This window comes from Bactrocera oleae, chromosome 4 (genome assembly GCF_042242935.1).
Source record: "Bactrocera oleae isolate idBacOlea1 chromosome 4, idBacOlea1, whole genome shotgun sequence".
NCBI classification, from domain to species: Eukaryota; Metazoa; Arthropoda; class Insecta; order Diptera; family Tephritidae; genus Bactrocera; species Bactrocera oleae.
Window position 1 is genome coordinate 37,265,474 of NC_091538.1, and position 26,789 is coordinate 37,292,262.

Sequence of the window (26,789 nt, forward strand, 5' to 3'; positions counted from 1 at the left end):
GCCCAACTGCAATGTCAATTCTCCTTAGATTCAAAGGATAGGCAGTCACTCGGAATTCAACTCGTCTCGTCATCCTTATTATTAGTTGCCTTCGATTCGCCAAGCGTTACTCTCCATCGAATCGAACAAACTACATATATTAGCTGCTCAAACGAACGGGCAGCACTTGTGGTAACCCTGCACTAACATGATTTCTGACCCAATACTGTTATGATTCTTTCTTAGTGGAGAAATTCTTTTTTTGTGTTAAACATCGTTGCTGTAACCCCTTATTATAATTTTTTTGTGTAATTACTATAGTAGATTAAGTCTTATGTTTTGAAAATACAAGAAAAGAAAGAAACTTATATTTTCATTTGAACCATTCACAATAGTAAAACTGATCTAAAATATGCAAAGCAAAACTTGGTTGCAAATGTACGAATTCAGCTCACATGTAATTTTTTTGACGAAAGAGCAGAAGCGAGTAGAGAAATTGCGAATCGAAGTCAGCTATTTATATATACGAGATGTGTTCAGAAAATAAAGGGAATTTTAAAATTTTCAATTGTCAAAACACACATCGTACATAACCCTATATTTATCTCGATTAGTTTTCGATAATCAAATAGTCGTTAGGTGAACAAAACTTGTATACTCTGTAGCAACAAGTTGCGAGAGTATAAACATTATGAAAGTAATAAGAGTCAAAGCTTCATTTTCACCAAACGACGTTCTATTTTCATTAGTTTTTAAATAAAACCCAAAAAATTACGAATATAATATGGAATATTTAATTTCCCTATTTTTAATTATCAGAAATGTGAGGTATATAAATAAGTAAAAATTGTAGAGCGTGGCTGGCAGCAAACACAACAAATAAAAAAATTTAGTTAGATATGTTATACAACCAAATGGTAACTAACTTCTACAAGTCTTTTGATATTTTTATTAGGAACTTTCATTGCATTTTGCAATTCATTTGGCATAACAATCGGAGGAATACGGAATGGTTCGTGTAGTATCAGTATTGTAAAACAACTATTTTCGATTTAAGTTGAACAAATTAAGTTTTATGTATTCGATATATATACCAATATTATGTCACTGATTGCTGTTAAAGTTTGTCTTTTAATATTTTACTAATATGCGGATATACATTTAAAATATTTTGAAAAAGAAACAAATTAAACATTTATTTAGAATATCCCACAGGCAACTGTAATGGAAATGGAAGCAGGACAGGCAAATACCGCGTATGAAATTAGTGATGTATGTATATCACCTACACACAAAAACTAAATTTTATAACTAACCATTATTCTTACTTTCTAATGTTTATAGCCAGCAGAAAATGTGGAAGATGCCGATAACTATATGAAAAAGGTAAAAAAGAAATTTTTAATTACTGTATATATTTAGGTTTTTACTAATTTTAATGATAAATTTTAAGAATGTACATACATATATTCCCATGTGAACAACTGTAACTACTTACCTAAAACTACAGGATATCAATCAAAACGCAAAAAAATATTTTAATTTTATTCGAAAACCACGACATTATCAAGAACCCTTGTGCAGCTATAAGCAATAAAAATATTACAATGGTTTATAAATACTAAAAGTGTTAGTTCATCAATCGTTTCCCCCTGGTCCTATCCTAGACTAAATAGCATGGATCCTTATACATTGTATATGAAGGCCGAGGTAATGCTTGTACCAATTTTACCCATTTCCCCTTTCAAACTACAGTATATCCATGATTATACGTTCACTTAATTTTGGTAAAATATCTTACAGATTTGTCGCTATAGATATACGATATACAGTCAACCAGAAGTTTGAAAATCTATCATTTTGTAGATGGGGACTATAGGAAGTACTGAACCGATTTTTAGCTCCAGGCCCCATTATTGTGAAAAAAAGATGTTCATTTTATTATCTTTCACTATTTAGCTGCTTGTGAAATTATGGTCTCATTTCGATCACTTTTAGCTGAGAGATGGCAAACTTTTGAAGGTATCATTTGTCCAAAGTTGTATTCTAATATCTTTCTAAGTGTTTAATTAATATACGGTTAACAGAAACTGATGAAATTTAAAATTGTGCTATATAGGAAGTAGGAGTGGATGCCGATTTCGCTCAAAACTTTGAAGTAGTTGCTGAGATATGTGATTTCAGCGTACCACCCTGCCGTACTATATTTACTTGTATTGTATAATTTAATGCTTGTGGGGTTTTTCTTTAGCGAGTTAACGCATTTTTAGCAGTTTCCAACATAAGTTCTGCATAAGGGATGGCATAAGTATCATACCATTTAATTTATAGCATATCCAGATATGCTAGATTAACTATTTCCACTAGGTTTGATTGACATAACTTTAAAAGTTTGTAAGTCATGTGCATTAAACCTATTAGAGGCGGGACCACGTCCATTTTTTTTAAATTTTTAAGCCAGATATGTCAATCTTTACAGAAATCCTCTGTTGTCATTTTTATACTCTTACAACATGTTGCTACAGAGTATAATAGTTTTGTTCACCTAACGGCTGTATGTATCACCTAAAACTAATCGAGATAGATATAAGAATATAAACACTTACTCGTATATACATATAATATAAATGATTAGGATGACGAGACGAGTTGAAATCCGGGTAACTGATTGTTATTGTGGATAATGCGGATATTGACATCGTAGTGGATATGAAAATTGGTTAGATATGCATTCCATTTGACGAAATTTGGAATATTTTTGAAAATATTTGGGCGAATTGATTAGATTACATATTTTTTTTTTGTGTTTTTAACACTGGGGTTGTCAGAGGGAATTTTGACTTTGAATCTTCTGCCAATTCGAGGAGTGTTGGAAAATTTTAGCTTTAGCGGTAGTCGTACTACGTACCGGCCATTATTTCATCGGGTAGTTGTGGCGTTTTTAAAGTCTTCATAGTACTGATCTTCTGGGGTAGAGTTCTTCTAACTCCCAACGTTTACTTAATTGTGAATTAAGGCGTTCTTTTGATATTTCGTCAACTAGAGTTGTTAACGTGGATACTGTTTCTATAGGTTGTCCATTTAGTATCCACCCAAAAATTGTATTTTGTGCCAGAAGTATGTTTGAAATTCTCTCAATACCTTCAAGTATTGTCTGTGGTATGAGATCCCCGCCTAAAAGAATATCTATTTGAGCGAGGGTGTTCAACTTTTTGCCAATGCTTGCTATTTATTATATTATGTGATTGCTTGGAAACACTTTAGAGAGTTGCGATAGGATTATAGATTTTGCTTTAATTCGATTATCCGCTTGGATGAAAATTAGGGTAATGGGCCAGATTTTATTTGGCAGTTGTAGCCTATTTTGTGCCCTAGACGCTATGTATGATCATCGTGGTCCTTGGTCTATTTTGAAGAGTTATCCTCTGTGTTCGATGGAGATGACTGCTGTGGGTAGTAATACTCTATTTTGTATACCGTTTGAGTAGCATAGCAATTTTCGGGATTTGGTACTTCTGTTGCAAATAAACCCGTAGTTCTTTTCTTGTAAGCGCTGCTTTGCGGTGAAATAGGAAATTTGCTGTAATAAAGCATTGAGTGGTGTGTTTTGTGACAATATAAGCAATTGAAAAGGCTTTTTATATGTATGCGCATTGACAAACAGTTTGTACTAAGTCGTTTTGTTCTGACGAAATTGTTTCTTTCGTTAATTTTTAATAGTTTGAACTTCTCGCAAGATTGTAGTATATTAAACTAGTGCAGGAATTTTTGATAACATAAGAAAGAAATTCATGGAAGGTTGAAACCTTCGGAAACGAAAGATAAAAAAGTAAACATTAATGAAAAAATAATTAACTGTGGGTCTGAGGTGTGGAAAAGGAAGGGGAGAAAGTTTTCTTATAGAAAACCTTTATATGGCAATGTTGTAGTTAATAAAAATATCTATAACTTTTGCCTATAGACTTTTTTAACATAACCTCAAAATATATGTGAAAAATTCAAGTTCAATAGTTTTTTGTTTTAGTAATTTTTTTGTCTACCCTTTCTGGTATTTTGTACTGGTTAGTTAGAAAATGGTAGGTGCATATTTTTACCAGTATAGGGTCCCAACTGTCTGTGGGAATATTTTGTGTGGATAGAACCAACATTCATTAATGACGTTACTTGTTTGTGGGCCAATGTCTTTCATTTTCGTATCTCACTTTTAGAGCTTCCCAAGCCAAATTGAATCGTCAGAATCTACTATTGCGTCATGAACCGCTTGGGGGCGTGTCTAAAAATTGTCAAGATTTTTCTTTTTAATTTCTAACACCGATTCAGAGTTTTCTTGAATTGGTGAACAAGAATATCGAGTGCAGTATCTTATTGAACTATCACTTTCTAACATAAATTTAACAACCTGTTTTGAGCGTGTAGCTATTGCAGGTGTATTATGATTTTGGTCCTCATTCATTGTTTTTTATGTGTATGTTAAAACAAGGAAGTTAAAATTTTGTTCAAAGGAAACTGATTCAAATGACTTGATGAATTTTAAACCGAACTCTTTTAGGTTAAATAAATTTTTTTTTTATTCCAGATTGGATTAGTAAAAACGCGTACTTTTTTTTATTAATGCCGTTTCGTATTTACTTCCAAATAAAATATTTTATTTATATTTTATTTTAAACCGCACTTTTAATTTATTAATATATTTTATGTCCTTTTTTGAGATATATTGGTACCCTAGTAGATGGACTTGTATGTAGTTACATACTAATTTATGTTTATCTGCAATTGAGAATTCGTTGAAAAGATCAATGCGCTTTGTACACAAGCAGGAATGCGCACGACCAGAGTCAAACGACGTTCTTTAATTGACATTATATTGGTACCCTGCAAAAAATGCGACAAGTCCGAGATAAGTCCGCGATTCGTCGCAAAGGAACATGTGACTAATACCACTTTTGATTTTTTTATATGAAATGAACTGTTCCCTTATGTTTGAGCGTGTCCTATGAAGAGACTAATTGTACCCTTTTGTACCCGAATACCTACAAAAGGAGACAAATCGTTTTTATTATTTAACTGACTAGTCTGCGTAATTCTTGTGTATGGTAGCATTGAATAGAAATGTGAAAAAAAAACCCGTTCCCACATAAGCTTTTTTGTCGCCCAATTATTTATGAAACGTTCATATTTATTTCTTTTAACCGCAAAAAATTTAGTTAGTTATGAAAAGTAATAACAGAAAAACTCGACAGTTGCTGGACAACGATTAAAAATAATCAATATGTTTGCAGGAGTGGAACGAGCGGGTCTATTATTATTTGAGGTTGAGTGGCATTTATATTTGGAGTTGGACAATTTGGTATTTAATAAAACGAACTATTTGTTATTTTTTCAAGTAGGAATTAGCAAAATTTCTTAAATAAAATGTGCACCGCCGGCCGCGCCACTTGTCTCATCGTAAGTGCCCGTTTTACGCTCTTCACTGGTGTGTGCTTGTGACAATCCGTGTGTAAACGTATACGTTCACTTACGCTCTTTTAGCACATGCAAGGTTTTGCGCATTCCTTTACATACATATCTAAGTATGCACCCGGGATGGAATTTGACAGAAATTTTTTCAAACTATTCATTAACAAAAAAACGAAAACGTATTCTTAATACGTGTTTATTAATTTGATCTTATATAGCTATGCCGGAGAATTACTTTCAGGTATTGACAAAATTTTCAAAACATTCATTATTCGACGAAATCGTGAATGGATAACAATCAAATTTTTTTCTTTTTAACTTATACTGAAGGTATTGTACTCACTTAGTTCTATGAATATAACAGGCTAATTTTAATATTATATATTGATTTGATGTGCAAAACGGAAATCAGAAAATCGGAATAATTATATTAGGGATATAAGGTTTCGTAAACTACATAATTTCTAATAAATCTTGTCCACTTAATTTCATTAAAGTATCACACATTATTACCAACCTGATCTGTTTAGAGATAGGTGGAATGTCGGAAATCACTATATAGAGTATATTGGGGGCAGAAAAAGTCTGAGCCGATTACACTAACTTTTGACATTGCTCAAATATAATTGAGAACATATTTTTAAGCAATTTCATAAATATATAATATAACTCACACACTCACCGACATATTTGGCATAAGGTTTATTAGAATAAAATATAACATCACTATTTGTAGTATAAGGGAGTTGGCGTAATTCATCGACCAATTTCACATATTTTGGCATAAAACTATAGTGTACTCAATATTATACGTTCAGTTAATATTGGTAAGATATCTTACATATTAACCGATATATACGATATAAAGCCAAATGGCAGTTCGAAAATCTTTAAATTATGTTTTTTGGGCTATGGAAATTAATTGATCCGATTCCCTTTTCGACATACAGGCATACTATTATCGGTGGTCATTGATGCTTGGAAAGTGAAAGAATCAGATGGAATTAAAAATTGTGTTATATGGGAAGTAAGGGTGTAATCTGTAACAACATGTTGCAAGAGTATAAAAATAATACCTGCATTGTAGAAAGGCCTACAATTTTACAATTACCTATCTAATGTCCTAAAAAATACGCACTGGCCGCTTTACTATTTGTAAACTTTTTTTTTCCTTTTCTCGAAGTTACCTTCACTATTATTAAAAATAGTGTATGTGCTGTAATACTGTATAGTTTTCAAAATATCGTATTCTTTAAGTCGCAAATAAACATTTTACTACGAAGAGATTTCAGATATAAAAAAAATATTTTCGTCTTTCGTCAAATTGTGCCAAAAAGTAGTCGATTGTGCGTAAATTGCCTACTATAGTTAGAAGGGCGCAAAAATGCACAATTAAGCGTACTTTCCCATCATTGGTATGCACGAATTGTTTGTGCGTATTTATGGATGATAGTTAACACCACCAATCTCACAAACCGCTAAGCTCTTAACTAAACCAAATTTATTAATTAATCATAAGCAAAGAAGACCGCTTAACGTTCTTCTTTGATATGTCGAATAAGCTGGAAAGGTAATCGACACTTTAGGTAAATAAGAGAATACTGTTTATGTAAAATAAGCTAGAAATATAATTAACTCTTTAAGTAATAAATAGAATAATATATAAAAAGAAGTTAAATCAAGAAATATCCGTTTAGTTATTCATCAGAATTCATCAGCTTTGGTCTTTTTAAAAATTTTCCGATTGAGCTAAATTTTTTGCAACAACAACAACAGAAAAACCTTAGCTCGACCATGCAAATAACTAAAATAAGAAGACCCGGATAACAGCTCAATTCTGCGATTCCTACAAAAGCGACCCTTCAGAATAAAAGAGCCTCTCTTCCCAGAAGAAATCAAAACAAAAAGCTAACAGGTACAATTGAATAAAAATCAAAGTGGACGGATTAATATATCAATTTTCCAAAATGTCAGTTAGTAATTTCACCCCAGAGGATATAGCTAAATTAGTAGCTGTCCAAACGGCTAATCTAAGAGCTGAAATAATAAACAATTAACAAACCGAGTTAGTATAGTGACAAATACAATACTACACAGGTGACAGAATACGAATCTCAAACGATAAATGACTATATAACTTGCAACGAAAGCTCAGATATTGTCAATCCAATGCCAATATTTTTCAGAATTTTCTGGTAAATCCTACGTCAGCTGGAGGGAAACTAGAAGACCAATTCACATAATTGATCAGGATATGAGCGGTTTGCGACAAGGACCGAAATCCTTAATAGACTATTATAATAAAGTAAATCAAAAATTGACTTTATTAATAAACAAGACAATAATGACGCACGGGACAAACTCTGAAATCACAATACCCTTGACTTTTATAACTGGTTTTAACTATCCATTAAACCAAATACTTTTCATTTTAGCACCTACAAATTTGCCAAATGCTAAAGCGCAAGAACTGCATTCGAGCACAATTTGCTCTGCAATTTTCAAAAAACAAATATGAATTTGATTCACGAACCCACCCACAAACAAATCGAAGAATATCGAATTTCCAAAAAAATTTAAGGTATTCTCAAAGGATTACCAACCAATATCAAACAAATCCAGTACCAATGCACATTGATCAAGGGACATGGATCGGGTCATAAATAAACCTAGGCCTATACAAACAATACAAAATAATAACAAGTAAGGAAGGGCTAAGTTCAGATGTAACCGAACATTTTATACTCTCGCAAAGTTAAATGGTATACTCGTTTGAGATTTCTTTGTGGATTGACCGATATTTTCGGTAGAAGGTCAACTATAGGCACTGGGGTCCACATATTCAGTACCTAGAATCTTGAACAGTTTTGGTTCGATTTAGACAATTTTTGGTCATAAGGTGGCATACTTTAAACGTATTATATTTATTATTATTAACGCAAAGTCTTACCTCGATATAATTATTGTTGCTTGATTTGCATACTGGAAAGTGAAAAAATCTAACCACTATCTAATTTTAAACGTGGTTCCTATAAAATCATCTTATACCATCCTAGAGATAAAATTTAATGTCTCTGGCTTGTTTAGTGCTTGGTTTATCGCGCTTTTAGTATTTATTTTTTATTTAGTATTTTAACAGTACCGTTATATTGGAAGTGGGCAGGATTGTCACCCGATTTCACCCATTTTCACACTGTGGGTAGAGATGCTAAAAGCATTTGCTTCCAGTGAATTTTGTTATTAAGAGAATTTTGTTATAAGAGATGGCGTTATTGTCCATAGTACTAGTGTTACGTGTCGCATCATGTCATACTATACGGCGCTGAAAACGTGTAAATTCGCGGCTTAGGAGATATGCACAATATACCTATTAGGGGGCGGGACCACGACCACTTTTAAAAACAAATTTTAACTGCAGAGGCCCCTCCCTAATGTGATCCTGTGTATCAAATAACTTTAGTTATGGCAATTTATTTGTTTTTGATTAATGGCGTTTTGTGGGAGTGGCAGTGTTCCGATTACGCCTATCTGCAATACCAACCGTCTTACGGTACCAAGAAATATGTGCACCAAGTTTCATAAAGATATCTCACCGGGTTTCAACTCGTCGCTTCATTCTGATCATTTATATTAATATAACCCTATATCTAGCTCGATTAGTTTTAGGTAATAAAAACAACTGTTAGGTGAACAAAACTATTATACTCTGTAGCAACAAGTTGCGAGAGTATAAAAAGAGTAAAAAAGCAAATAATATTATTTAGAATGAAAGTTTTAACTTTTGGGACAAGAAAGTCCTAAGGCACCGACCGATATAAATGTTGGAAAAACCAAAAATTTAAAACAAAACAAAGATAAAGATGTTTCTGAAAATGGAAACTTTTTGAATAACTTAAGGTCAGCAGAACCTTCCAAATATCCTTCGGATAAGGTAAAAAAGAAGAATTAATACAAAATTTACATGATGAAATAATTAATAAAATTTTCAGACTGCATAGTGAAGTAAATAAAATTTACGTTTTTGTACCAATGTTTAAGCGAAATAAGAATAATTGAGGAAAGGCCAATTTAGTCAAAACCATATACTTATCCAATGTCAGTAAATAATTTCTTTAATAACGAAATCCAAAACTTATTCCAAAAACAAATACTTGGGGAAAGTAAAAGTCCATACAATTCCCCAGTATGGGTTGTTCTAAAAAAGGGAATAAATGATGACGGCAGTCCGAAAAAACTATTTCTATTGAATATATATCCAATTTTAAACCTTGAGGTAATACTTACAAATTTAGGAAAATCAAAATATTTTTCCACAATCGATTTAGAGTCTACGTTTTACCAAATATTAATGAAGGAAAACGATATAGAGGAAACGGAATTCTCGGTGGAAAATATGAATTTTTCCGAATGTCAGTTGGAATGCACCAAGCATTTTTCTAAGAGCCATGGATAACGTATTAAGGGACTATATAATAATAATTTTTTCAAAAAGTTTGGACGAACACACAAAACATTTGAATTTAGTAATTAAAATAATAAAGAATTCAAATATGAAAATATCTATTAAAAAGTCAAAATTTTACAACAGGAGGTGGAATTGTTAGGATATGTAGTAGCCAAAAATATTATTGAAGCGGATCCAAAAAAGATCGAAGCGATACAAAATTATCCAATATCAATAATCTAAAGACGATTTCTTATTTTAACAATAAACGCTTTATAATTGAATATGACAAACCAAAAACGATAATAGGTGTTCTGAAAGATTATATAAACCCAAAAGTAGTTACTGGAATATACTGCACAACTGAAATGCTTTATGAAATAAAAGACGTATAAGGTGCTATAATTAGGCAAACGCATAATAGAGCATACAGGAATTGTACTGAAAGTTTGGCCAAAATTAGGCAACAATATTAAGGCCATTAATAATTAAACAATTTAAGAAATATGCGAAAAATTGCAGTATATGCAATAGTAATATATATGAAAGGCACCCAAAACAAATTCCAATAGGTGAAGCGGCAACTCCACATAGATATTTGTTTCGCATTAAAATTAAAATTTCATTCATATATAGATTCTTACTACTAGTTGTGAGACATATTGAAGACAAATTACATTTAGAAAATAAAGTTTTGGTTTTTTAAAAATGTTAAAAGTATAGTTATAGATAATGAGCCAGGCTTAAGTACAATACAGTTAAAATCTTTAATGGAACGGCTAAATATACAAATTTATTATTGTACACCACGTCAGAGAGAGTAAAACACTAATACAGGTACGGGCAAATTACCTTGTAATATTTTATTTAATAGAGAAATTCACGAAAATTTAAAAGACACCTTGAAGAATGCTGAGGAAAAGATCTTACAGTATCATAAAAAAAAGGCTTCAAAAAAATTATCATAAAGAGGAAATTATATATGAGAAATAAGAAAAAAAATTTAATTTCGGTTGCACCGAAGCTTTAATACCCTTCACAAATACAAAGGTTACTTACAAGAACTTGATTCCGATGTAATTTCGTGAAGCTACCTCGTCAAATGAAAGAGTTTTCCATGCAAGCACTTGATTCCGATCGTTCGGTTTGTATGGCAGCTGTATGCTATAGTAATCTAATCTGAACAATTTCTTCGGAGATTACATTGTTGCCTTGGACAATAACCCAAATTAGTTGCCAAATTAGTTAAGATACCTTGACAAATAAAAAAGTTTTGCATGCAAGCACTTTACTCCAATCGTTCAGTTTATACGGCAGCTATATGCTATAGTATTTCCATCTAAACAATTTCTTCCGAGATTACATTGTTGCCTTAGGAAATAACTCATGCCAAATTTCATGAAGGTATTACGTCAAATAAAAAAGTTTCCCATACCAGCACTTGATTCGGATTGTTCATTTTTTATGGTAGCTATATGCTATAGTGGTCCGATATCAGCCATTCCGACAAATGAGCAGCTTCTTGGTGAAAGAAGGATGGGTGTAAAATTTCAGATCGATATCAGACAGACGGACGGACGCTGTTCAGGGCATAAATATATGGAGAAAAGAATAAATTAAATCCTAAATATAAAAAACAAATAGCAACATACGATTTAGGAAATAAAGTTAAAATACAAAATAGAAATAGAATAATCCATAAAGATAATATTAAAATTTAAACCTACTATTTTATAGGCACTATGAAGATATATGTTAATATTTTATTGATATTTTTATATATCACTACTATAACACCGGACATAACAGACTATACAAGGGAAAGTTTCATACTTATTGAGGAAAAAAATGCAGTAATTTTCGAAAAATGTGATTTATTATATCATTTGACGAATTCATCATTACTTGAGAATATTATACAAAAATACAAAACTGATACCGAAATAGTACTACTTGATGACTCAAGTAAGGATTCAGAAATGAAAACTGATACCAAAATAGTACTACTTGATGACTCAAGTAAGGATTCAGAAATGCGAATAATAAATACATTGTTACAAACAAGTAATGATTGACACTAATAGAATAAAAAAAGGGGTTATTAAAATAGGAACAGTTTGGAAATGGATTTCAGGCACACCGCTTAACGTTCTTCTTTGATATGTCGAATAAGCTAGAAAAGTAATCGACACTTTACGTAAATAAGAGAATAATCTGTATGTTGAATAAGCTAGAAATGTAATTTACTATTTAAGTAAATAAGAGAGTAATATATAAAAGGAAGTTAAATAAAGAAATATCAGTTTAGTTACTCATCACAACTCAAAGCGTCAAGCTTCGGTTTTTTTAAAACTTACCGATTAACCTCGGTAAATTAATTTGTATGTAATATGCTTTATGTTTAAGAATGCAATCCTACTTGTTTTTGTTTGACAAAGAATAAGGGGTATTGATGAATATTTGCCAAAAGGGACTTCGAAAATATGTACATATATAAATATATATAGATATAATTTTATTAAACTGATTCTTTTTTTTCGTTTTATTAAAGGTATTGTGTAATAATCAGTGTTACTTTACCGTACCGTTTTTTTTTTGTGCAAATGATTTAAATTTAAAAATTTAACATATAGTACGCAGTGTAGGGTATAAAGTCGCATTCAGATTCTATGCCGTATATTTATATAAATGTTCATACACATATACTTGTACTTACATACATATTTGCGCGACGAAAATAGATCGCGAAAACAGAATCGGTAAAACAGATATTTTACGTATACACTAATACAATAATAATATATCTACATATGTAAAGAAGCATTTTAATATTTAGTAAATATACGGTTTTTGGTATGAAATATATTTTATTTTTTAATATAATCACCCTTTACTTCAATACATTTATTTCAATGATCCTCCAATAATTTTATGTCATCCCTATAATGATTTTCCGAAACTCTGCAAAATACCCGTCTACGACTGTAATAGCTTCTTCATTTGACGAAAAACGCTTTCCACGAAGGAATCGTTTCAGGTTTCTGAAGAGGTAGTAGTCGCTGGTAGCCAAATCTGGTGAACACGGTGGATGCTCAAGCAATACGTACTTTATTTCGTTTAATTTTGTCATTGCTAAAACACCTTTGTGAGCATGTGCATTGTCTTGATGAAGAATTATTTTCTGTGTTGCAAACCAGGTCTTTTCTCACGAATTCATCATCATCATCATCTAGCTAATCCAAAAGGCTGCAATAATATTTAGAGTTATTGTTATACCATTCTGCAGATAATCAATCAACGAAATTCCTTATGCATCCCAAAAACTGATACCATAACCTTCTTTGTTGATCGTTGTGACTTCGCCTGAACAACCTTCGGAGCTGAACAACCAGCTTCAGTCTGCAAACGTTCTTGTTTCAATTTAGGATCATGGTGGTAGATCCAAGTCTCATCCTGTCTATCCTATTCCTGCTAAAACGCTCAAAATTATGCTGAGAAATTTATTTTCGATCCAGTTTTTGTTGAATTATTAACATGTGCGACACTAACTTTCCAAACAGCTTTTTCAAATGTAATTCTCTATGTAAAATATAAAGTACTCGTTCGTCTAAGATGTTTATGGCATAAGCAATTTCATCAAACTTGGATCTTCACTAGCAATATTATGAACTTGCTCAATGATTTTTGGTATGGTTGTGGGGTTTGATCGTCCTTCGCGTGGATCGCTTTCAAGCATAATACGAGTACGTTTAAACTCACCAGCTCAAAATTGAACCATGCGAATTAAAGGTGAGAACTCCTTATACACTTCTAACAATTGTTCATAAATTTCCCTTGCTTTTTGCTTTTAAACTTGTAAAACAAAGAATATAATCACTGCGCGATATTAAATTTTTTCCATATTAAAAAAATACTCTGACACGTCAAATTCAATTGGCTTGTAAACAAAGAATTATTTGGCAGAATAACTTGTAACTATGCATGTGTTCTTACGACAGATGTACCAACTTGAGAAAAAAAATTTGGAGCTAGTACTGTAATATAGTACTATATAAATATATAAATGATCAAGATGACGAGACGAGTAGAGATCCGATGACTATCTGTCCGTCAGTTCGTCCGTCCGTCTGTCTATCTGTGCAAGCTGTAACTCGAGTAAAAATTCAGATATATTAATGAAACTTGGTGCACATGTTCCTTGACAAACACGTACATACAAAACCTTTAAATTGTCATGACTAAGAATAAGTTATGATCCAAAACTGTAATTTTATACTTAGGGGGTCGCAATAGAAAGAGGCATATGTGGGCTATAAGTTTTGATAAAATGGAAGTGGCCCCGTCCTCTTATTGGTTTAATGTATATATATCCTAAAACACTAAAGCTACAATAACCACATTCGCTAAGGACAAATCCTATAAGAATCCCTACCTAAAACTTTCCATAAATAGTTCCTTTAACGTCTGTCACCTTATGACCCAAAATTGTCAAAATCACAGTTCCTATTGCAAACTTTTTATCTAATCTTGAGACGATTTCTTATTTTAACAATAAACGCTTTATAATTGAATATGACACACCAAAAAATATAATAGGTGTTCTGAAAGATTATATAAACCCAAAAGTAGTTACTGGAATATACTGCACAACTGAAATGCTTTATGAAATAAAAGACGTATAAGGTGCTATAATTAGGCAAACGCATAATAGAGCATACAGGAATTGTACTGAAAGTTTGGCCAAAATTAGGCAACGATATTATGGCCATTAATAATTAAACAATTTAAGAAATATGCGAAAAATTGCAGTATATGCAATAGTAATATATATGAAAGGCACCCAAAACAAATTCCAATAGGTGAAGCGGCAACTCCACATCGATATTTGTTTCGCATTAAAATTAAAATTTCATTCATATATAGATTCTTACTACTAGTTGTGAGACATATTGAAGACAAATTACATTTAGAAAATAAAGTTTTGGTTTTTTAAAAATGTTAAAAGTATAGTTATAGATAATGAGCCAGGCTTAAGTACAATACAGTTAAAATCTTTAATGGAACGGCTAAATATACAAATTTATTATTGTACACCACGTCAGAGAGAGTAAAACACTAATACAGGTACGGGCAAATTACCTTGTAATATTTTATTTAATAGAGAAATTCACGAAAATTTAAAAGACACCTTGAAGAATGCTGAGGAAAAGATCTTACAGTATCATAAAAAAAAGGCTTCAAAAAAATTATCATAAAGAGGAAATTATATATGAGAAATAAGAAAAAAAATTTAATTTCGGTTGCACCGAAGCTTTAATACCCTTCACAAATACAAAGGTTACTTACAAGAACTTGATTCCGATGTAATTTCGTGAAGCTACCTCGTCAAATGAAAGAGTTTTCCATGCAAGCACTTGATTCCGATCGTTCGGTTTGTATGGCAGCTGTATGCTATAGTAATCTAATCTGAACAATTTCTTCGGAGATTACATTGTTGCCTTGGACAATAACCCAAATTAGTTGCCAAATTAGTTAAGATACCTTGACAAATAAAAAAGTTTTGCATGCAAGCACTTTACTCCAATCGTTCAGTTTATACGGCAACTATATGCTATAGTATTTCCATCTAAACAATTTCTTCCGAGATTACATTGTTGCCTTAGGAAATAACTCATGCCAAATTTCATGAAGGTATTACGTCAAATAAAAAAGTTTCCCATACCAGCACTTGATTCGGATTGTTCATTTTTTATGGTAGCTATATGCTATAGTGGTCCGATATCAGCCATTCCGACAAATGAGCAGCTTCTTGGTGAAAGAAGGATGGGTGTAAAATTTCAGATCGATATCAGACAGACGGACGGACGCTGTTCAGGGCATAAATATATGGAGAAAAGAATAAATTAAATCCTAAATATAAAAAACAAATAGCAACATACGATTTAGGAAATAAAGTTAAAATACAAAATAGAAATAGAATAATCCATAAAGATAATATTAAAATTTAAACCTACTATTTTATAGGCACTATGAAGATATATGTTAATATTTTATTGATATTTTTATATATCACTACTATAACACCGGACATAACAGACTATACAAGGGAAAGTTTCATACTTATTGAGGAAAAAAATGCAGTAATTTTCGAAAAATGTGATTTATTATATCATTTGACGAATTCATCATTACTTGAGAATATTATACAAAAATACAAAACTGATACCGAAATAGTACTACTTGATGACTCAAGTAAGGATTCAGAAATGAAAACTGATACCAAAATAGTACTACTTGATGACTCAAGTAAGGATTCAGAAATGCGAATAATAAATACATTGTTACAAACAAGTAATGATTGACACTAATAGAATAAAAAAAGGGGTTATTAAAATAGGAACAGTTTGGAAATGGATTTCAGGCACACCGCTTAACGTTCTTCTTTGATATGTCGAATAAGCTAGAAAAGTAATCGACACTTTACGTAAATAAGAGAATAATCTTTATGTTGAATAAGCTAGAAATGTAATTTACTATTTAAGTAAATAAGAGAATAATATATAAAAGGAAGTTAAATAAAGAAATATCAGTTTAGTTACTCATCACAACTCAAAGCGTCAAGCTTCGGTTTTTTTTAAAACTTACCGACTAACCTCGGTAAATTAATTTGTATGTTTAAGTATGCAATCCTACTTGTTTTTGTTTGACAAAGAATAAGGGGTATTGATGAATATTTGCCAAAAGGGACTTCGAAAATATGTACATATATAAATATATATAGATATAATTTTATTAAACTGATTCTTTTTTTTCGTTTTATTAAAGGTATTGTGTAATAATCAGTGTTACTTTACCGTACCGTTTTTTTTTTGTGCAAATGATTTAAATTTAAAAATTTAACATATAGTACGCAGTGTAGGGTATAAAGTCGCATTCAGATTCTATGCCGTATATTTATATAAATGTTCATACACATATACTTGTACTTACATACATATTTGCGCGACGAAAATAGATCGCGAAAACAGAATCGGTAAAACAGATATTTAACGTATACACTAATACAATAATAATATATCTACATATGTAAAGAAGCATTTTAATATTTAGTAAATATACGGTTTTTGGTATGAAATATATTTTATTTTTTAATATAATCACCCTTTACTTCAATACATTTATTTCAATGATCCTCCAATAATTTTATGTCATCCCTATAATGACTTTCCGAAACTCTGCAAAATACCCGTCTACGACTGTAATAGCTTCTTCATTTGACGAAAAACGCTTTCCACGAAGGAATCGTTTCAGGTTTCTGAAGAGGTAGTAGTCGCTGGTAGCCAAATCTGGTGAACACGGTGGATGCTCAAGCAATACGTACTTTATTTCGTTTAATTTTGTCATTGCTAAAACACCTTTGTGAGCATGTGCATTGTCTTGATGAAGAATTATTTTCTGTGTTGCAAACCAGGTCTTTTCTCACGAATTCATCATCATCATCATCTAGCTAATCCAAAAGGCTGCAATAATATTTAGAGTTATTGTTATACCATTCTGCAGATAATCAATCAACGAAATTCCTTATGCATCCCAAAAACTGATACCATAACCTTCTTTGTTGATCGTTGTGACTTCGCCTGAACAACCTTCGGAGCTGAACAACCAGCTTCAGTCTGCAAACGTTCTTGTTTCAATTTAGGATCATGGTGGTAGATCCAAGTCTCATCCTGTCTATCCTATTCCTGCTAAAACGCTCAAAATTATGCTGAGAAATTTGTTTTCGATCCAGTTTTTGTTGAATTATTAACATGTGCGACACTAACTTTCCAAACAGCTTTTTCAAATGTAATTCTCTATGTAAAATATAAAGTACTCGTTCGTCTAAGATGTTTATGGCATAAGCAATTTCATCAAACTTGGATCTTCACTAGCAATATTATGAACTTGCTCAATGATTTTTGGTATGGTTGTGGGGTTTGATCGTCCTTCGCGTGGATCGCTTTCAAGCATAATACGAGTACGTTTAAACTCACCAGCTCAAAATTGAACCATGCGAATTAAAGGTGAGAACTCCTTATACACTTCTAACAATTGTTCATAAATTTCCCTTGCTTTTTGCTTTTAAACTTGTAAAACAAAGAATATAATCACTGCGCGATATTAAATTTTTTCCATATTAAAAAAATACTCTGACACGTCAAATTCAATTGGCTTGTAAACAAAGAATTATTTGGCAGAATAACTTGTAACTATGCATGTGTTCTTACGACAGATGTACCAACTTGAGAAAAAAAATTTGGAGCTAGTACTGTAATATAGTACTATATAAATATATAAATGATCAAGATGACGAGACGAGTAGAGATCCGATGTCTATCTGTCCGTCAGTTCGTCCGTCCGTCTGTCTATCTGTGCAAGCTGTAACTCGAGTAAAAATTCAGATATATTAATGAAACTTGGTGCACATGTTCCTTGACAAGCACGTACATACAAAACCTTTAAATTGTCATGACTAAGAATAAGTTATGATCCAAAACTGTAATTTTATACTTAGGGGGTCGCAATAGAAAGAGGCATATGTGGGCTATAAGTTTTGATAAAATGGAAGTGGCCCCGTCCTCTTATTGGTTTAATGTATATATATCCTAAAACACTAAAGCTACAATAACCACATTCGCTAAGGACAAATCCTATAAGAATCCCTACCTAAAACTTTCCATAAATAGTTCCTTTAACGTCTGCCACCTTATGACCCAAAATTGTCAAAATCACAGTTCCTATTGCAAACTTTTTATCGAAACTGTTGGTCAATTTGTGAAATAAATTATTGAAATTCGAAAAAAAAATCTTTGTATGTCAAAAATAGATTGAAGCGGATCAATACTTACTTTAGCCCCGATATACCTAATATAAAGATGTTCGAATTTCCGGCTGACTTTATTTCGCAAATATGTAAGTTATATTAATAAAAACTGTTTCATCCCACATACCGGATTCAAAAAAAATTTAAACCCAAAAACTCCCAACATCGGGATTCGGAATAATGAATGTTGAATTCTTTCGCAACATTTTTTAATCTTAAGCCCTTCCTTACTGGTTTATTACAAGTTTTATATCAGATAAAACTATTTTATACATACATATAATAAAATAATAAAGGATATAATACGCTTACTTTGATTCCTTCAAGGGTTAATGTATGTATGTATCATATATGTATACATGTGTCGCAAATCTCCTTCCCTTCTTCTGAAGGTTTCCAGCTGCTTATGGGCTTCTGGTGCATTTTGTTTTTTAAATCCATGCCCGTTTGTTTATACTTATGTTTTTATATTGAGGTTTGTTTTAGGTATCGCGCACGGTTTTTGGGTTCGATTGTTAAAATCTTTTGCATTTTTTGTATATATTTTTATTTTTTGAGTCACACGCACTTTTATATATATGTTTGAAATCTTTATGTGTATATTATTTGTTTTTTTTTTTTTGGGTGTATGTTAATGCACTTGTCACACACTTTGATTATTAATATGTGTATAAGTATAGAATATATATACAAGGTGCGTTCCAAAGTAAACAGTAAAAAAGTAACAAAGTAAACTCTAGTGGAGCCATCTATATGACTTCCAGTAAAAATTTCATAATATTTCATCTATAGGATTGAAGTTATTGCGTTTTAAGTGTCAGTATGTTTTTGTCATCGGTGCGGAAATGAGCTTCGAACAAAGAGCCAACATTAAATTTTGTTTTAAAATTGGTAAAACTTTTACCGAAACGTTTCAATTGATGAAAAAAGTTTATGGCGATGATTGCCTATCCCGTAGCAGAGTGCACGAGTGGTTTCAACGTTTTCAAAGCGGTCGTGAGGACATAAATGAGAAATGAGCCGAAACCCAAAATCGCGCCTGGAGAAGTCAAAAGTGAGGACAATGCTGATTTGTTTTTATGATTCCAAGGGTATTGTCCACAAAGAATTTGTTCCACCCGTCCGAAACGTGAATGCGGTATTCTTGGAGTTTTGAAGCGTTTGGTGCGCTGTATTCAATGCATTTTCCGATGAAAGGAAAGCGTTATGCAGACGTGGAGGCCATTCAAAAGGCTTGCACCGGCATACTGGCGGCCATACCGGGCAACGCGCTAAAACATTCGTTCAACATGCTTTTGGACCGTTCAAAAAGCTGTATTAAAGCAGAAGGAGACTATTTTGAATAAAATAAATTGATTTTGCCGATAAACCATTTGTTCTGTCTTTTTTTTTAAAGTCCTGTTTACTGTGGAACACACCTTGTATATTTATATATATATATTTTTGCTTTTCACTGCACTATTTCCTTAGTACTTTGGTATTTTTCTGTTTTCTATACACACTATATGTATTTGTAAAAGCTAAAACTATAGATTCCATTCGTTATGGTTCGAAGGACCATGAATCGAAAGTGCCCAATTTTATAAAAGCGCGATTTGTGTCAGCTACCAAAAAGTGGTACTTTATTTTTATTACAATTCTCACTGAATGTAACTTTAATTTAAATAACGATTCGATGTGGAACGAAATATGGAAGAAATGACCATAGACCGAAGGAGTTGCGCGCAGGATTTGTGCTTTAGAAAAAAAGAGGTGAATCAGCTGGGCGGACCATCCCTTTTGTTAGTTGGGGTGTGGAGAGTCAAAATGTGTGTTGTCAACTTGTGTGGTGATACCCCGCGGGATCGTGTATGATCCGTGTATGATCTGACTAATATCAGAATTTTCAAAAATCCGCTTGATTTACTCCATGTATGTTGGTAATAATATGTGAGGTATATTAATGAAACTAAGAGCATTTCATTCTGTGAATAGTATGTTGTATTGTTAAAAATTGATATAATCGGGTATATACTACACCTATCTCTCATAGACTTAATGTAAGATTTTCAAACTTCCGGTTGGCCTTATACCATAAATAACAGTGAATATGTAAGATATCAGCCCATCTCTTTATCTGCCCTCAATAGAGCCTATATAAAAGTTTCCGACTTTCCACCTGACAAAACGTGGTATAGTTTTATAAAATTAAATGAACAAGTTTTCTTAAAAATTACTTGATTTACCGGTGAATATGAACGAAATTGATCTAGACTTGGTCCAAACCTTATATGCCTAATATAATGAACTGCGATCCTCTGGTTAACGTTTTCACATCAACTCATTATACAATATTGTATACGTTCCACGAAACTTGGCCGTAAAGCGAAAAGCCGTATAAGGAATCGGTTATTATACTTTGGCAACTTGTTGCTACAGAATATAATAGTTTTGTTCTCCTAACGGTTGTTTGTATCACCTAAAACTAATCGAGTTAGATATAGGGTTTGGATACACATAGCCAATAAAGTCTGCGTTCACCCAACACATTTTTTTAAGTAAAGTAAAAACACAATGTAAATGGGTAATTCTATTCAAATTTTCTGCATGTATTTCTTCTTGCAAAAACAAAAATGTATATTCCTATTTTAGTTTTTGTGATAACGGGATTTTAGTGTAAGAACAAGTAAACATAGGCACCACTAAGTTTGCGTTCAGTTAGCTTGAATTGGAAATACCCTTACTTCTCATGAATTTGTTCGTTCTTTTTGTGTAGATTCTATTGTGCTTTAATATAATTAGTCGCTTAAAGAGCTCGTGGCGCGTTTTAATAATATTTCAAAAAATTAAAACCAAAGGAAAAGAAATTAGTCTGTCGGAAAGAAAAATTATCATTAAGTTGTGGAAAGATGGCGAAAGTTTCAGAAAATTGGGCTATTGGAAAAACGGAATTTTTACGTCAAAACCGCGATCTGGCCGTCCGAAAATATTATCAGCTCGGGAAGAACGGAAAATAATATATATGGTGAAAGTTAACCATCGAATTACGTCCACAAAGATTATTGAAAGCGTAAATATAACCATTAAAAAAACAAGCTATACCGAAACTGCTAGAAAAATTTTACGAAAAGCTTGATATCATGGTAGAGTCGCTCGAAAGAAACCATATATTTCACTTGTAAACAGGTGAAAGCGCATTGAATTTGCTCATAATTTTATAAATTAACAATTACAATTTGGAACAAAGTGCAGAGAATCTTGGCTTATCTTCGACGTTTTGGTTCCAACAAAATAATGACCCGAAGCATACTGTGGAAACAGTTAGACTTTGGCTCTTGTACAATGCTCCTAGACAACTTAAAACGCCCCCTCAATCACCTGACCTCAATCCTATTGAGCATCTATGGGATCTGTTGAAAAAAGAATTCGTCAGCATACAATAATGACTAAAGAGGCTTTGTGTTTAATACTTTTGTAACTAATTTTAAAGCTGAACGCAGACTTAACGGTGCCTATGTTTACTTTTCCTTACACTAAAATACCGTTATCACAAAAATTAAAATAGGAATATACATTTTTGTTTTTGCATTTTGAACTTAAAAATATAAAGAAGAAATACATGTAGAAAATTTGAACTGAATTACCTATTTACATTGTGTTTTTACTTCACATAAAAAAATAGTGTCGGGTGAACGCAGACTTTATTGGCTATGTGTTTATAAATGATCAGGATGAAGAGACGAGTTGATATACGGGTGACTGTCTGTCCGTTCGTCCGTCCGTCCGTGCAAGCTGTAACTTGAGTAAAAATTGAGATATCTTTATGAAACTTGGTACACATGTTTCTTGGTACCGTAAGACGGTTGATATTGCAGACGCCCACAAAACACCATTAATCAAACACAAATAAATTGCCATAACTAAGCCCCACAATAAGATAAAAGACTGTGATTTGGTAGACAGGATCACACTAGGGAGAGGCATCTGCAGTTAAAATTTTTTTTTAATTGGGCGTGGTCCCGCCCCCTTATAGGTTTAATGTGCATATCTCTTAAACCACTAAAGCAATCGTTTTTAGCCCCTCTATCGACAGTGTGAAAATGGGGGAAATCGGTTGACAATGCCGGCCAATTCCCATATAACGGTACTGTTACAAACTACTAAAAGCGCGATAAATCAAGCAGAGACATTAAATTTTATACCTGGGATGTTATGAGATGACTTTATAGGAACCACGTTCAAAATTAGACAGTGAAAACCCATATCTTGGGATCTGCTTAACCGATTTCAACAAAATTCGGTACATAACATTCTTTTCATATTTCGATGTTATATTACGAAAATGGGCGAAATCGGATTACAACCACACCTACTTCCCATATAACACCATTTTAAGTTCCATCTGATTTTTTCACTTTCCAGTATGCATATCAAGAAACAATGATTATATCGACGTAAAACTTTGCGTGAATAATACATTTAAAGTATGCCACCTTGTGACCAAAAGTTTTCTAAATCGAACACAAACTGTTGACTTTTTACCGAAAATATCGGTCAACATAAAACAAGGCGGCAAGATCCACAAAGACATTTACAACGAGTATACCATTTGACGTCGGTTACATCCGCACTTAGCCCTTCCTTACTTGTTTTAATACAAAATCATACGAATTAAATGCGGTTCCAAATTTGTTGAATATATAACATGGTCTTTTTATTCCATTTCAATCAAAAAAAAAATACATAACAAGTATTTACATATATTTATAAACAAGTTAATAATTCGAACTAATTCGAACAAAATGCAATATCTATAAACAAAAGTGAAACGAAAAAAAATCGCTCTTGGCTGTGCTGCTAAGAAAATGTGCCCTGCGCGGAATGCCTTAGGAATACGGATGTTTTTTGTTGTCATGTGTTAAATTTAATATTTTAAGTTATTTCCGTTATAAGGAAACATTTTAGGCCGCATATCGAAAATGTGCTTAATTCAAGAAGGCCGTTATAGCGAAATGCCATATAACGAGCGGACGTATAGCGAGGTAGCAAAATTTATACCAAATATTCAATTCTTTATTGCTCTCGATTAGTTTGTATTGTTACAAACATCCGTTAAAACATCAGTCTGATGTATCAGTTATAATGAACCAATCGTATCTCGGTAATCAATAATATATATATCAGGCGTTGTTAATCAGACAAGCCTAGGTATAATATTATATTTCGTTTAAATAAACTAAACCATTGACAAGTGTAGTGCAAAACTTTATTATTATATTAATTACTCCAGGTTTTTTAATTTTGCCAATGAAAACTAAGTGGAAATCCAATGTACTAACTTCTTCAGTTTTTACATGTTTATAAAAAGTTGAACAGATGAGAATTTCGCATATTTTCATATTCGAATTTATTAATCGAACTAATATAAAACAAATGGGTTAAAAAGTGTAAACGTAAATTTTATTAGCCCATTGGACCCTAAAGAAAAATATTTTAACAATACAATTAGAAAACGAAGTCAACTCTCTTTTAGAAGATGATTGAAAAGTCATACGTTTTAAGATTGCGAGTGTATAAAATATACATATGCACGTACATAGAGCTGAGTGTAAAATCCCACGGTAGGTTTTTTGAAAGTGTTCGATTTAGTGAATAAAAAGCACTTTATGATTCAAACGTTATGCTAACTCTTTTGTACTTGTATTATTAAAGTAAAGTTAAAAATTCAAAAAATTCTTAAGTCCCAAAAAAGGTTGAACTTTAAAAATAGTGTGAAATAAGTTGATCCAGTTACTGAATAGCGCTATTGGCAGAGGATTTATTAACAAAAGATACAGTACAGTTTAAGTTCAATGTACCAAGAGCAATTTAAAAATGTTGCATTTATAGTGAATATATGATAGTCGAAGCAAATAAGGTGATGTAGATATGACGTTTAAGGATTTTAAAGCACTTGTGCACAAATTAATATATGCATTGCGACTTGAATGTGGTATACTTACTTTTTAAAATGTACAAATGTACAATTATATACAGGTGTTTTCTTTTGGTTTCTACATACATATGTTTGTATGTGTTTTCATAGAATCTAAGTTTTGATAATCTTATCTTATATGTGTTTTGCTTTCAGATCAACAGAAGTGAATCTGCATTGAAATCCAAAAGTAGATCAAATATATCAAATATAAAACGAAGAATACGAAAAGCTTCTCAAAAGGGCCTAACAGTGGGAATACACCTTGTTGTCGCGGGATATTTCGCCTATGCTACGTATCACTATATCAATGTCGGTGAGTTTCTTATTGAAGGAATTTTAATGTTCTGAAATAAAGGCTATTTTTAATTTAATTTAATTTTTTTCTCTGTATTGAGTTTGAGTTTAATACTTCTTTTTGCTAATTACAATACTAATTAAACAAGAAAAAATGCATTAATTTGGAACTTTAGGCAAAGTGTTGACCTACTGCTACGCTACTTGCATTGGATACATACATGTCTATAAGGTGCGTTCCAAAGTAAACAGTAAAAAAGTATCAAAGTAAACTCTAGTGGCGCCATCTATATGTTGACTAGTGCATTAGAATCTGCTATCTTTTATCAACTTCCAGTAAAAATTTCATGACATTTCATTTATAGGATTGAAGTTATTGCGTTTTAAGTGTCAGTATGTTTTTGTCATCGGTGCGAAAATGAGCTTCGAACAAAGAGCCAACATTAAATTTTGTTTTAAATTGGTAAAACTTTTACCGAAACGTTTCAATTGATGAAAAAAGTTTATGGCGATGATTGCATATCCCGTAGCGGAGTGTACGAGTGGTTTCAACGTTTTCAAAGCGGTCGTGAGGATATAAATGAGAAATGAGCCGAAACCCAAAAAATCGCGCCTGGAGAAGTCAAAAGTGAGGACAATGCTGATTTGTTTTTATGATTCCAAGGGTATTGTCCACAAAGAATTTGTTTCACCCGTCCAAAACGTTAATGCGGTATTCTTGGAGTTTTGAAGCGTTTGGTGCGCTGTATTCGATGTGTTCGGCCCGAATATCGCGAAGATGGAAGTTGGCGTTTGTTGCACGCTAATGCGACGTCTCATCGATCGACGCTTATGGCCGATTATTTGACCAATAACAATTTGACATTTTAACAATCAACCACTCCTCGTATTCACCAAACCGGGCACCGTGCGACTTCTACCTTTTCGGAAAAATGCATTTGCCGATGAAAAGAAAGCGTTATGCAGACGTGGAGGCCATTCAAAAGGCTTGCACCGGCATACTGGCGGCCATACCGGGCAATGAGCTAAAACACTCGTTCAACATGCTTTTGGATAGTGCACAAAGCTGTATTAAAGCAGAAGGAGACTATTTTGATAAAATTAATTGATTTTGCCGATAAACCCATTTGTTCTGTCTTTTTATACTCTCGCAACCTGTTGCTACAGAGTATAATAGTTTTGTTCACCTAACGGTTGTTTGTAACACCTAAAAGTAATCGAGTTAGATATAGGGTTATATATATATAAATGATCAGGATGAAGAGACGAGTTGAAATCCGGTGACTGTCTGTCCGTCCGTCCGTAAAAATTGAGATATCTTTATGAAACTTGGTAGACATATTTCTTGGTACCGTGAGACGGTTGGTATTGCAGATGGGCGTAATCGGACCGCTGCTGCGCCCACAAAACGCCATTAATCAAAAACAAATAAATTGCCATAACTAAGCTCCGCAATAAGATACAAGAATTTTATTTGGCACACAGGATCACATTAGGGAGTGGCATCTGCAGTTAAAAAATTCTTTTTAAAAGTGGGCTTGGTCCCGCCTCTAATAGATTTAATGTGCATATCTCCTAAGCCGCTAATGCTATAATAACAAAATTCACTGGAAGCAAATGTTTTTAGAACCACTACCTACAGTGTGAAAATAGTTGATATCGGGTGGCAACTCCGCCCACTCCCCATATAATGGTACTGTTAAAAACTACTAAAAGCGCGATAAATCAAGCACTAAACACGCCAGAGACATTAAATTTTATCTCTGGGATGGTATGAGATGACTTTATAGGAACCG

At 32.5% G+C, this 26,789-nt stretch overlaps 1 protein-coding gene across 6 annotated transcripts in view; it reads left to right on the top strand.

Annotated features, from left to right (window-relative positions):
- CNT2 (Concentrative nucleoside transporter 2) overlaps positions 1 to 26,789 on the top strand; it is a 51,929-nt gene that overhangs the window by 18,716 nt on the left and 6,424 nt on the right. The window contains exons 2-5 of one of the 6 annotated variants that reach the window (XM_070107781.1): positions 935 to 991; positions 1,183 to 1,251; positions 1,324 to 1,365; positions 24,853 to 25,012. In XM_070107781.1, the coding sequence (XP_069963882.1) occupies positions 989 to 991; positions 1,183 to 1,251; positions 1,324 to 1,365; positions 24,853 to 25,012 (274 nt within the window). In that variant the 5' untranslated portion in view covers positions 935 to 988. Of the gene's footprint in view, positions 1 to 643; positions 897 to 934; positions 992 to 1,182; positions 1,252 to 1,323; positions 1,366 to 24,852; positions 25,013 to 26,789 lie in introns of those variants that run through there. The other 5 variants (XM_014240167.3, XM_014240168.3, XM_070107782.1 and 2 more) reach the window with 5 other exon arrangements.